This window comes from Cnephaeus nilssonii (assembly GCF_951640355.1).
Source record: "Cnephaeus nilssonii genome assembly, chromosome: 2".
In the NCBI taxonomy this organism is placed as follows: domain Eukaryota; kingdom Metazoa; phylum Chordata; class Mammalia; order Chiroptera; family Vespertilionidae; genus Cnephaeus; species Cnephaeus nilssonii.
In genome coordinates this window covers 52,081,799-52,094,160 of record NC_137073.1, presented here as the reverse complement: position 1 = coordinate 52,094,160, position 12,362 = coordinate 52,081,799, and the positions used below count along the sequence as shown (strand labels likewise).

Here is a 12,362-nt window from a genome sequence, read left to right as displayed (position 1 = left end):
TGGGGGTGGAGGATGGTTTCCATGAAGGATAAACATGTAGGAGAGGCATGGCACATATTTGGGGATCACTAAGTGCTTGAGTTTAAGGACATGTGTAACAGTTGGAGGCTATATTGTGGAGCTAGACAGAGGCTGAGAGTGGTGGTAATTGAAGGATGAATTTTGATTAAGGAAGTAAGTTTTCTCTTGGAAAGATTAATCTGGCAGTGCTGTGGCGGATGAATTGAAGGGGTGAGTGACTGACATCAGTGTAGGTGAGAAACTTAAGATTTTGAATCAGGGTGGCCTTTCTGAGATGTAAGGAGGAAGACACAAATATTGCAGAGGTAGAATCTGAATACTTGCAGAGAGAATGAATGATGGTCCTAGTAAATGAAAAAGGTAAGTTAGTTAAGAAAAGTCTGAGTAAAATGTTAAGTTTTAGACAAGTTGAATTATAAGTGCTTCAGAATCATTCAGATAAGTAGAGGCCCAGCAGTAATTGTGTATATTAATATCTTCTCTCAGCTCTATCTATGATATACTAATGATCTGATAATGGGGGTGGGAGGTGGGGAGATTCTTGAGAATAACAAACATGGAAGGATATAAAAGCTCAAATTTTTCTTTTTCTAACTTATGATAAATGTGTATTATGTTGAATTTATATTCAATCATTGTGTTTAAATAAATAAGAGTTGAATATTAAATTCAGTAACAACTTATTATCTTAATATTTAAGTGTATTAAAATTTGAGTAAACTAATTTTAAAATTAAGTAAAATATTAAGTAATACTTAAAATGTTAAAAAATATTTTGCTTTTTAATAATGTTAAATTATTTATTAGTAAGAGTTACATGGACCTTAGAACTCGGAAAACTAAATAAAGTAGATTCCTACTTCAGCTACTTCTTGCTCAGCAAGAATAGTATTGAAGCTTATTATAATACTAGAGGCCCGGTGCATGAAATTTGTGCATGGGGGGTGTCCCTCAGCGCAGCCTACACCCTCTCCAATTTGTGACCCCTAGAGGGATGTCCGACTGCTTTAAACAGGCAGTCGGACATCCCTCTCACAATCCAGGACTGCTGTCTCCCAACTGCTCACCTGCCTGCCTTCCTGATTGCCCCTAACCACTTTTGCCTGCCAGCCTGATCACCCCCTAACCACTCCACTGCCAGCCTGATTGATGTCTAACTGCTCCCCTGCCAGCCTGTTTGCCCCCAACTTCCTTTCTCTGCCGGCCTGGTCACCCCTAACCACCCTCACCTGCAGACTTGAGCGCCCCCAACTGTCCTCCCTTGCAGGCCTGGTCCCTCCCAACTTCCCTCCCCTGCTGGCCATCTTCTGGTGGCCATCTTGTGTCCACATGGGGGCAGGATCTTTGACCACATGGGGGCAGCCATCTTGTGTGTTGGAGTGATGGTCAATCTGCATACTACTCTTTTATTAGATATGATAGAGGCCTGGTGCATGGGTGGGGGCCAGCTGGTTTGCCCTGAAGGGTGTCCCGGATCAGGTTGGGGGTTCCCTTGGGGTGTGGGGCGGCCTGGGCGAGGTGCCTGTGGTGGTTTGCAGGCCGGCCATGCCCCCTGGTGACCCAAGTGGAGGCCCTGGTATCTGGGATTTATGTATCTTCTACAATTGAAACTTTATAGCCTGGAGCGGAGCCAAGCCTCCAGCTCACTCCGTGGCAGCAGCCATTTCTGTTGGGGTTAATTCACCTTCTATAATTGAAACTTTGTAGCCTTAAGTGGAGGCCTGGGCTGGCCAGGGTGTGTGGAAAGCTTGGCTTCCTCTGTTGCCGGGGAAACCCAAGCCTCCCTCATGCTCTCTCCATGGCTGAAGCCATCTTGGTTGGGTTAATTTGCATAATCACTCCTGTAGGCTGGTGGGGCGTGGCTGGTAGGCGTGGCTTGTGGGTGTAGCAGAGTGATGGTTAATTTGCATATTACTCTTTTATTAGATAGGATAATGCTTGCATATTATTATTATTATTATTATTATTATTATTATAGCTTTGTAAAAACATATAAGCATATGTAGAAAAACTTGAAGAGAATACTAAAAAATAATTGTTGTGTTAACCTTATAGGTCTTCTCTGTAATGTTTTATGTTTATAATAAAATAAAAATGACTTCAAACTGGAAATTAGGCCCCTTAAGTCAAAATACATTTTTGCCATAAAGTAAGGTTAGGAGTTCATACATTTGACAGAAAATGAATTCATCACCAGTGACATGGGCATTTGGATAAGAATCTCCTCTTCCTTGGTACCTTCTAAAGACTGACAGCCTACAATAGTGGCTGACAGTCCTTCATCTTCCTAGTTCTGTTGTCTCTACCTTAGTCTCTTACTCTCACTCCTCTCCAACTGACAATATGGCTATGTGGCTCAACACCAACAGTCACCTTGAAAAATCTCTGCTTTATCTTTAATCATTAATAGATAATTTTTTTTTACATTTAATAAATTGCAGATAAAGTAAACTGGATGTAATGAAACTCAGATATTTCTGACAGTGTCAAATTTGAGTTTCTCCTTTTGTCCTATTTTCTTGAATTTTTCCCCTATTTTCATTTTCAATTGTCCCCAAATATTTGGTGTGTTGAGTAGCATATTTAAAGTTGAGAGCATTGGTAAGAGCAACATTCCCAATCTTGATTTCCACTTCAAACTCTGAATAATGCTGAGTGCTTTAACTCAAAATGCATCATTACATGCTTTTCTTGTATTTTGTGAAGATTTATGTGGCTGTCTTACATCTCAAACAATGAATGTATTTGTATTTTCAGGGAAATTTTGGTGAAGTATTTAAAGGCATATTAAAGGATAAAACTGCTGTTGCTGTTAAAACATGTAAAGAAGATCTTCCTCAGGAACTGAAAATGAAATTTTTACAAGAAGCCAAGTGAGTTCTTTAAAGTTATGTCAAGTGTGTATTTATAATATAAGTGACTCACTAAAATGTAAGTTTGAAGATATCATAAATTACGATTTGCTGAAGTGGAAATAAGCACTTTCAGAGCCCTCATCTAAAAGTAAGCACTTATACAATGTGGAATCAGAAGGTTTCTGTTTTTGAGTGAGACTAGAGGTCAATTGGGTAAGCAGAGTGTTAAGAACCAGGTGCTAATAAACAGTGAGTATTCTTCAAGTCTTTGAAAAAAAATTGCAGTATTTTTTGCTTTTATCACACATACATATACATACATATGTATATATGCAAAGTTGTGATTTTCCTTATAATAAAAATATTACTATATTCTATATATAAAATATATAATTTACATAAATATTTAGATATATAATTTAATCTCCCCTACCTTACTTAGATATTATCACTTAATTTTTTTTTTCCATCTGTTAGTTTTCTAAGAACCTCATATGCCTTCTATAATTTAGTGTCTGGCATTTGTTCCAGAATTTGCATATTGTTTCTTTTCTAATTGATCTTTTTAGATGATTTTCTTTTTTCCTATTATCAGCTAAAATTTAATGTTCCAATTTGCTACCTCTTCATTGCAGATAGTTAAAACCATTCGGTTAATTGTAACATCTAGTTTATACAACGAAGCACAAAACAAATTGAAAGGTGCTTTGGACAGAGTGAGGATAGACTTACGTTTGAGAGATGGATGGATGAATGGGAGAGGAGGAAAATAGGTGGATCTATAGATTGTTGGTGTGAAGCAGGGGTGGGGAACCTTTTTTCTGCCAACAACTATTTGAATATTTATAACATCATTCTCGGGCCATACAAAATTATCAACTTAAAAATTAGCCTGCTATATTTGATCAAACATTTAATTAACTCACCCCTCATGCCTTGGCAGGACCAGACCAAATGATTGCGAGGGCCTAATGTTCCTCACCCCCGGTCTAAAGGGAGGGAGGGAGAGGTGTGTGTGTTAGGGGTATGTGTGTCTCCATCATGGTCTAGTGTATAAAATTGAAGTTTTTGTAAAGTGTCATGGAGAACAGACGACATGGCAATGAGGGAACATGGTAATGAGCGAACTAAGTCCCATGGCATGGAGCATTTTCATGTACATTTCTCCATTTATCTGAAAATGAGTATTGATAGCAAAGGAGTAAACTGGTATGATGCATTTGTTGAACCACAGAATAAAGTTGAAACCCTATTTCATGTGTATTATTGGCAATTCAGAAAAAAATACTCTAATAAATTTAAAGGTTTTAAATTCATACATTTATTATTTTATAGATATTCATAAGTATTCTTATGGTATAAGTTATATCCAACATTTTCAAAAATCTTTATTTTTTTGTTTTTCGAATTTGTGATTGTTTTATTGCAAAATAGAGAGTTTAGCTTGCTTTTCTAAAGTGAACTTGTTTTATTTTAAAAATAAAAATTATAGCCGAAACCGGTCGGCCTGCGGACTGAAGGGTCCCGGGTTTGATTCCCGTCAAGGGCATGTACCTTGGTTGCGGGCACATACCCAGTGGGGGGTGTGCAGGAGGCAGCTGATCGATGTTTCTCTCTCATGGATGTTTCTAACTCTCTATCTCTCTCCCTTCCTCGCTGTAAAAAAATCAATAAAATATATTTAAAAATAAAAAAATAAAAATAAAAATTATAGCTCTGACCGGGTTGGCTCAGTGGATAGAATGTCGGCCTTTGGACTGAAGAGTCCCGGCTTTGATTCTGGTCAAGGGCATGTACCTTGGTTGCAGGCTTGATCCCCAGTAGGGGGCTTGCAGGAGGCAGCTGATCAGTTTCTCTCTCATCAATGTTTCTAACTCTCTGTTCCTCTCCCTTCCTCTCTGTGAAATCAATAAAATATATTTAAAAAATAAAAATTATATCCATGTAAAAACTTTTAAGTGTGCTTTAATAGAAGATAGAGCTCTATATTTAGCTATTTAAATATTATTGGAATTGAGGCTGGCTGTTTTTTGGAATTTCTTTACTAAGCAATTTCCAGCTTCAGAAATGACATTTTGAATTAAAGTCAAACATTTTAAAACTTTCTTTTTAATTCCTTGTAGAAGTTGCAAACTCAAAGTTATTGTCAGAATATTTCCCTTATTTGTAGAATTCTTCCAAGTTTATTTTTTCATTTATAAATCATTCTGTATTTTCAATATAAAAAATTTTTCTTAGAGGTATCCCTGCTTTAGTTGTACATGTACAACTAAATATAAAAAATTTATATAAATTGTTTTATCTTTCTCCAAATGAAGTTATTTTTTCATTCTCTTAGGCAAGAAAACTGCATCTTTGAAATATAAGTAAGCTTATAACTATGTCAATAGGATAATGTGGAGTAAAATTTGGTAATAGAAATCACCAGGGTACAACAGGCCTCTGAGGGAATCTAATCTACTTTTAACTCGAGCTAGGAGTCTGTGCTATTTTATAACCCTCTGAAATTTTGCCTTATCCAAACTAAGTCTTCTCTGCTTCAGCTTAACTTGATACTGAAACTCTGTTACTCAGTTATTGTTTAACCTTTGATAGCTTTCTCAAAACTTTTGAGTTCTTACTATTTTGAAATTGATTATGGTCAGCAAGAAAGCTCTGATTATAAAAATTTAATGAAGGGATTACCCAATGGTGTTTTGTATTTTAAATCAAGTGTGTACATAGAGCAAAACAAAAAGATGCTACCCTAGAAGCTTAGTTTTGAGTTCACTCATGCTTTTCAGCTATGCTTTTGTGGTGGTGGCTAAGTCCAGATATTTGGAAGAGTTCTAAATGTTTTGGACTAAGTAAGTTATTCCTATTTAGCATGGTTGTTAGTCATTCAGAGTGAATGATAATTTTAAGTGAATATTTAATGGAATTGAGGATAATTGACTGATTTGTACCTATATTTTGCCAAGATTTATAAAAATTTGCATATATCCTATTTATCACAATTTGGGTTCACATTGAAGTTTTAAAAAATGAGTTATATTGATTAAAGTATATTCTACTTGTGTACATTACTTATGATCGTAGGTTAATGCATAAATATTTAAATAATTATTCTTATTCTTTTCTCATCCAGAATTCTTAAGCAATATGATCATCCCAATATTGTCAAACTTATAGGAGTTTGCACACAGAGACAGCCGATCTACATCATTATGGAACTGATTCCAGGTAATAGCATTTTAGAGGTTTCCATGATGACATTTTATTTTAAATTATTTTATTTTGTTTTATTTTCCATCACCATTTATCCCCCCTGTACCCTCTTCTGCCTCTACCCACCCTCCTCCACTCCCACAATCTCTATACTCTTGTCCATGTCCAAGGAGTTCTTTCGCTTTTTTGCTCAATCTTTCCACCCGCCTTGAGCCCCCCTCCCCATCAGAGCTGTCTGTGTGCTCTCTACTTTGATTCTGTCTCTATTTTGCTTATTAGTTCAGTTTGTTCATTAAATTCCACATATGAGTGAAATCATATGGTCTTTGTCTTTCTCTGACTGGATTATTTCACTTAGCATGTTCTCCAATTCTGTCCATGTTGTCACAAAAGGTAAATTTTCTTCCTTTTTATGGCTGAGTAGCATTCCATTGTCTGAATGTACCATAGCTGTTTTATCCACTCATCTCTTGATGGACACTTGGGCTGCTTCCAAATCTTGGCTATCTATAATAATAAAAGCATAATATGCTAATTAGACCGGACAGCCAAATGACCTTCCAGACATCATTTCCGATGTCCTTCCGGACAAGCTGTGACTGCGGGGGCTGAGGCAGAGGCAGTTCTGGGTGATCAGGCAGGCAGGCAAGCAGTTAGGGGCGATCAGGCAGGCAGGCAGAGTGGTTAGGGGCGATCAGGTAGGCAGGCAGGTGAGTTAGGAGCCAGTGGTCCCGGATTGTGAGAGGGATCAGGCCTAAACCTTGCATTTTGTGGGAACCGCGCCAGAGATGCCCGACAGTCAAGGCCAATTAAAGCACAGAGGCCTGTTGTCAATACACCAAGGGTCCGAGGCACTCTGCTCCCTGTGCATGAATTTCGTGCATCAGGCCTCTAGTTGTAAATAATGCTGCAATGAACATAGTGGTGCGTATATTCTCCCTCGATTTAGTGTTTTGTGTTTCTTTGGGTAAATTCTCAGAAGTAGAATCACTGGGTCATAGGCAGTTCCATTTTAATTTTTTGTGGTAACTCCATACTGTTTTCCACAGTGGCTGTACTCATCTGCATTCCTACAAACAGTGAACAAGGGTTTTCTTTTCTCCACATCCTAATACTTGTTTGTTTGTTTATTGATGATAGCTATTCTGACAGGTGTGGGGTGATGTCTCATTGTGGTTTTAAATTGCATTTCTCTGATGATTACTGATGTTGAGCATCTTTTCATATGTCTATTGGCCATCTGTATGTCCTCTTTGGAGAAGTGTCTATTGAGGTCCTTTGAGCGTTTTTTAATTGGATTGTTTGCTTTTTTGGTGTTGAGTTTTATAAGTTCTTTATAAAGTTTGAATATTAACCCCTTATCAGATGTATCATTGGCGAATATGTTCTCCCATTCAGTGGGTTGTCTTTCATTTTGTTGATGGTTTCCTTTGCTGTGCAAAAACTTTTCAGTGTGATATAGTCTCATTCAATGACATTTTAATGCCATGTTTTATTACTTCTGTATGTTCAGTCTCTTTGATTTTGTTTAATATTTTCCTGATGACAAAGAGCATGTACACATACTCAATATTTTTATAGTCTGTAATACTTTGCTATTTTTTAGAAAATGTCAACCAACCTCTTTTAAAAGAGAAAATAAATTATTGCAGTGCAGTTACATATGGAATGTAACTATGTATAATGTTTGTTTAGAAAAACAGTATTTTGTTTCATATTATAACAGTGAAATAGTAGTATCTTATATATAGTTCATTTATATCATTTTCCAAGTACATTAACACACATACTTTAGTTTGGTTTTTTATAATAATCCCATAGTGCTTTTGGTCACTTATGAACTATGAACTAATTTATATGTGGACAAAAAAAAGTAATCTGTCTTGGAGTTTGTATGTCTTGTGACTTTCAGCACCTCCAGGTTTTTTTGGTTAACAACTTTTGTCAACAAAGATAACTACAAACTGACACGGTACATTTTTAATTTATTTTCACTCTATATCTTTCTGTTGTGGAATATATAATTATATATTATATAATTTGATCTTTATGAGATTTACTACTATAATATGTAATAACTGCAAAGGATTTGCTTTGTTGCCTTTAATAACAACAAAGAAGAAACTTAAAGGAATATAAAAATATTTTTAATATGCTTTTTATATATGTATACTTTATTGTATTGACATGTTTACACCTTTAAAACCATCTCCACAACCAAAGTAATGAACACTTCAATCATCCCCAAATTTTTCTCATGCCTCTTTTTAGTTCCTTCCTCCTAACATTCTTGGTCATCCTCTCCAGTCAACCACTGATTGCTTTCTAAAACTATATATGAGTATTTCTTAGAATTTTACATGAATGGAATCATACAGTCTGGTACTTGTTTGTGTTGTAACATCATTCCTTTTTATTGCTGAGTAGAATTAGATTACATGAATTTACCAGGGTTTATCCATTCAGCTGTTAATAGACTTTGGGATTGTTTTCTGTTTGGGGCTACTACAAATGAAGCTAATGTGAACATCCATGCACAAGTCTTTGAATGGACATGTGCTCTCATATTTCTAGGGAAAGTGCATATTTTATTACTTAGAATATTACATTAAACTTCATTGCTGAGTATTTTAAGACTCTAAAGTAGAATGAATGGATCGTATGGAATGTGCGTTTTTAAGCCATAGCCGGTACTAAGCCAGTTATATCTCACTTTCTAATATCATAAAAATTGGGCCAAAATATTAAGTTCAAAAATAATGGACTCATACTAGTAATTTTATGGCATTTTCAAGTTAAGCCTTGGTAACAAATTCTTCCCATTCTCTACTTTTTCTATCAATACAGTCCTATGCACTCTTTTCCTTTCTCATCAATGTGAACACATCAGAATTTGTAAAGCTAAATAATCACAAAAGCATAAAGTTCCTTTTAAAAAATATTTCCACTGCAAGATAAAGAGCTCAAAGTACATGGTTATGAAAAACTCAGGAGGCATTTAACCCAGGTATGCAAGGCTGATTTCAAAATTTAAAAATCTATTAATGTAATCCATCACATCAATAGGTTAAAAAAAGAAACATCACATGATCATATCAATTGGTACAGTAAAAGCATTTGACAAAATCTAACACCCCATTCATCAAAAAAAGTAAATTAAAAAAGGCCCAACGGCCAATCTTGGCTGAAAGCTTGACACTGTCACTTAGTACAAGTTGTGCGATCTTGCTCAACTTCCTTAAACTTTGTGCCTTGTTTCCTTACCTGTAAAGAAAAGATAATTAAGTTGTAAGGATGAATAAACTGTGATTGTATGTAAATACACATTATATCGATAGATAGATATAGATATTTGTATAGATATCTGTCTCTTAGAGTGCTTAATACAAAACCATTTATGTGTTCTCATGATCATCATTTTTATTTTATAATTGGCTAAAAAGTAACTTACTAAAATGCTATAATCTGGCAAGAACTTTAACTCAAACTCTGAACCTGCCCCTGCCACTAACCCTAATCCTACCCCTTTATTAAAACTCTAGCCAAGAATAACCCACAAACTGCCCTAACTGGTTTGGCTCAGTAGATAGAGCTTCGGCCTGCGGACTGAAAGGTCCCAGGTTCGATTCCGGTCAAGGGCATGTACCTTGGTTGTGGGCACATCCCCAGTGGGAGGCGTGCAGGAGGCAGCTGATCGATGTTTCTCTCTCATTGATGTTTCTAGCTCTCTATCCCTCTCCCTTCCTCTCTGTAAAAAATTAATAAAAAATATTTTTTTAAAAAAAAGAATAACCCACAAACAAATTGGGACATTTAAAATTTCTTTAGTTCTTCCCATTCTACCACCATTTGTGACTGTTTTGTCTGTATGTTGTAATATTTAGCCTTCATAGGTCTTTCTTTTCTTATATGTAGAACTAAAGTGGCTAGATTAGATTGCCTTTGAATTTTAGCTTTAACCTATAATATTTTAGTTGTTAGGAAAATTTTTCTTAAATTTGAAACCTTTCATAACAAACTCTCAGACCACTCTAAAACAGTATTTCTCTGTCCTTTTCTCTTTTTATAGTAGGCATGATGGGGAAATAACCAGCTGGTTTTCATTCTTATAAAAGTAACATAATAATATAAAATATTTTACAGTTACATAAAATTTTACAGTCATCACAGCACTTTAACATTCTGTCATTTGTTCTAGCAGGCAGTATTTTTATACCCACTTACAAATAAGCTAAATGGAGTTTAGAGAGTTTAAAGTGACTTGTCAACATCAGTTAAATAGCAAGTGGAAAATCGTGCTCTGTTTTCTACTATGTCATTTAGTTTATAAGTGGGTCAAAATACATAATCCTTTAATGAATTGAAAATATAAATGAAAATTCAAGCCAATGTCTATGCAAGATACTCTATGGGCAAATACATGAATCCTTGTTTAATAATTTCTCAACCTGGTGCACAGATAAGTAAATAGCTATTGCAGTAAACAGAAAAAATTTTGTTTGAGTTACTTTCTTCTCTATGGGGATCAAGCTGTGGAGAGAAGATTTAGAAAACTGGTAGGTTAAAAGCAAAATTTAATAACTGCTTAGTGACTAATATGCAAGCCATTTCAAGAATGTGTTATGCAAACATTTAATATGCTGCTGTTCTTGTCAGATAACTGAGCCCATTGGAATGAAATCCGAAATATATTTTAAACACAGTAATGTTTGAAGAAATTATAAGCATTTGAGAATTCACGTTTAGAATGAATACTCCCAAGATAATCCTGTCTTCATTTGAATCATCTCTTGAATTACAAATACCTTATTTATTTACTTGTTTGCTATGAGTTGCTGCATAAGTAAAATCTAACAAAATTCTAAATGGAACTAGGAAATACTAAAACAAAAACGAAAGCCTCTCTAATATGCTGATATATGACCCCATTTCACAAACAAGTTGTGTATTATTTAGAAATTCAAATGACGGAAATGAGTTTGTGACAAACATGACTTAAAAAAGGAATATTTATGGTGCAAGGCATCCATCATTTGTTTTTATATCTGCGGTTAAATTAGGGCTGCCACAAGATACCCTGATGAGACTAAGCAATTTAACCTCTACCTACCATGTCTCTGCAGATCCTGGGTATAGAGGTGCTAATTTTAGCAAGCCTTAGAAAATCCCAGTCTTCACTCTTTTCCTTTCACTAGAGACTTGTAAACTGCCTTCTCCTCTCTGACCTGGATGGTCTCTTTGAGTTCAGAACTTCCTGGAAGTAACTGAATGTTATATTATCTGGTACATTCCTCAGCTCACACAGATGTATGCCCCTGGGCAATCCTCAAACTTAATTTTAGAATGATTTATGGCTTTGGAACTTTTAGAATTATTGAAGAATTTTTACCAGTTTTTAGATATCATCAAAATATATCTCACCTTTATAAGATGCTTTTAAAAAAGGAATTGAGCTCATATAGTTTATATTATATAGAGATTTTACCTTAGAAATCTGGACGTAATAATACTGTTCTCATAAATATCTCTAAACTTTCAGTAGACATCTTTCCATTGTCAGCAATTTTTAATTTTTTTGTTTCCATTTGTAATTTCTATAGGTAATTTCATGAATTTTTGTCATTGTATTAAATTCTTTTTAAAAATAAACATTTTGCCCTGACAACTCATCATGAAATTTTTTATTTTTGTGTGATTTCAACAGAAGCAATTTTCAGTGATGTGACATCATAGCAATAGGGAGTTATTATAGTTAGTAGTCCCTGGAAATGACAGTTCCCATTCCTTTAAAAATGAACTCCCAGCATTTTTGGCTCTGGATACTTGCCTTGCATGTGTTTCTCTCACTAATCATAAATGTAGAAAAGGGCAAATTGTACCAGCAAAACATTCAGGAACATGGCTTCTGGCACTCACTAAAAGAGAGCCCTCAAACTATGATCTGGCTCCTTGCCTTACAGATTTAACCCATTTCCAGTTGTATTAACAGTATCACTTCACAGCAGCAAATTGTGAATTCAAGAGAAAGGATAACATAGTAATTCTCAGATTAATATTTTTTTTACCAAAAAATTATAAGATATGTCAGTTCCATGGCTGGGTATTTTATTTTGCTAATAAATTATTAAAGATGAACCTAATTTTGTGGAGTTTATTACTTCATGTTGTTTGGAGATGTCGATAGAATACTCTTAAATTTGATATGAGTCTCAATGAGTATAATTATAAAATAGTGCACAGTAAATTTTATTTTTGGAGAATGGGTAACTTTTTTCTTTT

At 35.1% G+C, this 12,362-nt stretch overlaps 1 protein-coding gene across 3 annotated transcripts in view; it reads left to right on the top strand.

The window, feature by feature from the left end:
- Window positions 1-12,362, top strand: part of FER (FER tyrosine kinase) — a 304,478-nt gene that overhangs the window by 200,529 nt on the left and 91,587 nt on the right. For all 3 annotated transcript variants that reach the window (XM_079799477.1, XM_079799478.1, XM_079799476.1), the window contains 2 exons: window positions 2,779-2,894; window positions 6,004-6,098. In XM_079799477.1, coding sequence (XP_079655603.1) covers window positions 2,779-2,894; window positions 6,004-6,098 — 211 coding nt within the window. The remainder of the gene's footprint in view (window positions 1-2,778; window positions 2,895-6,003; window positions 6,099-12,362) is intronic.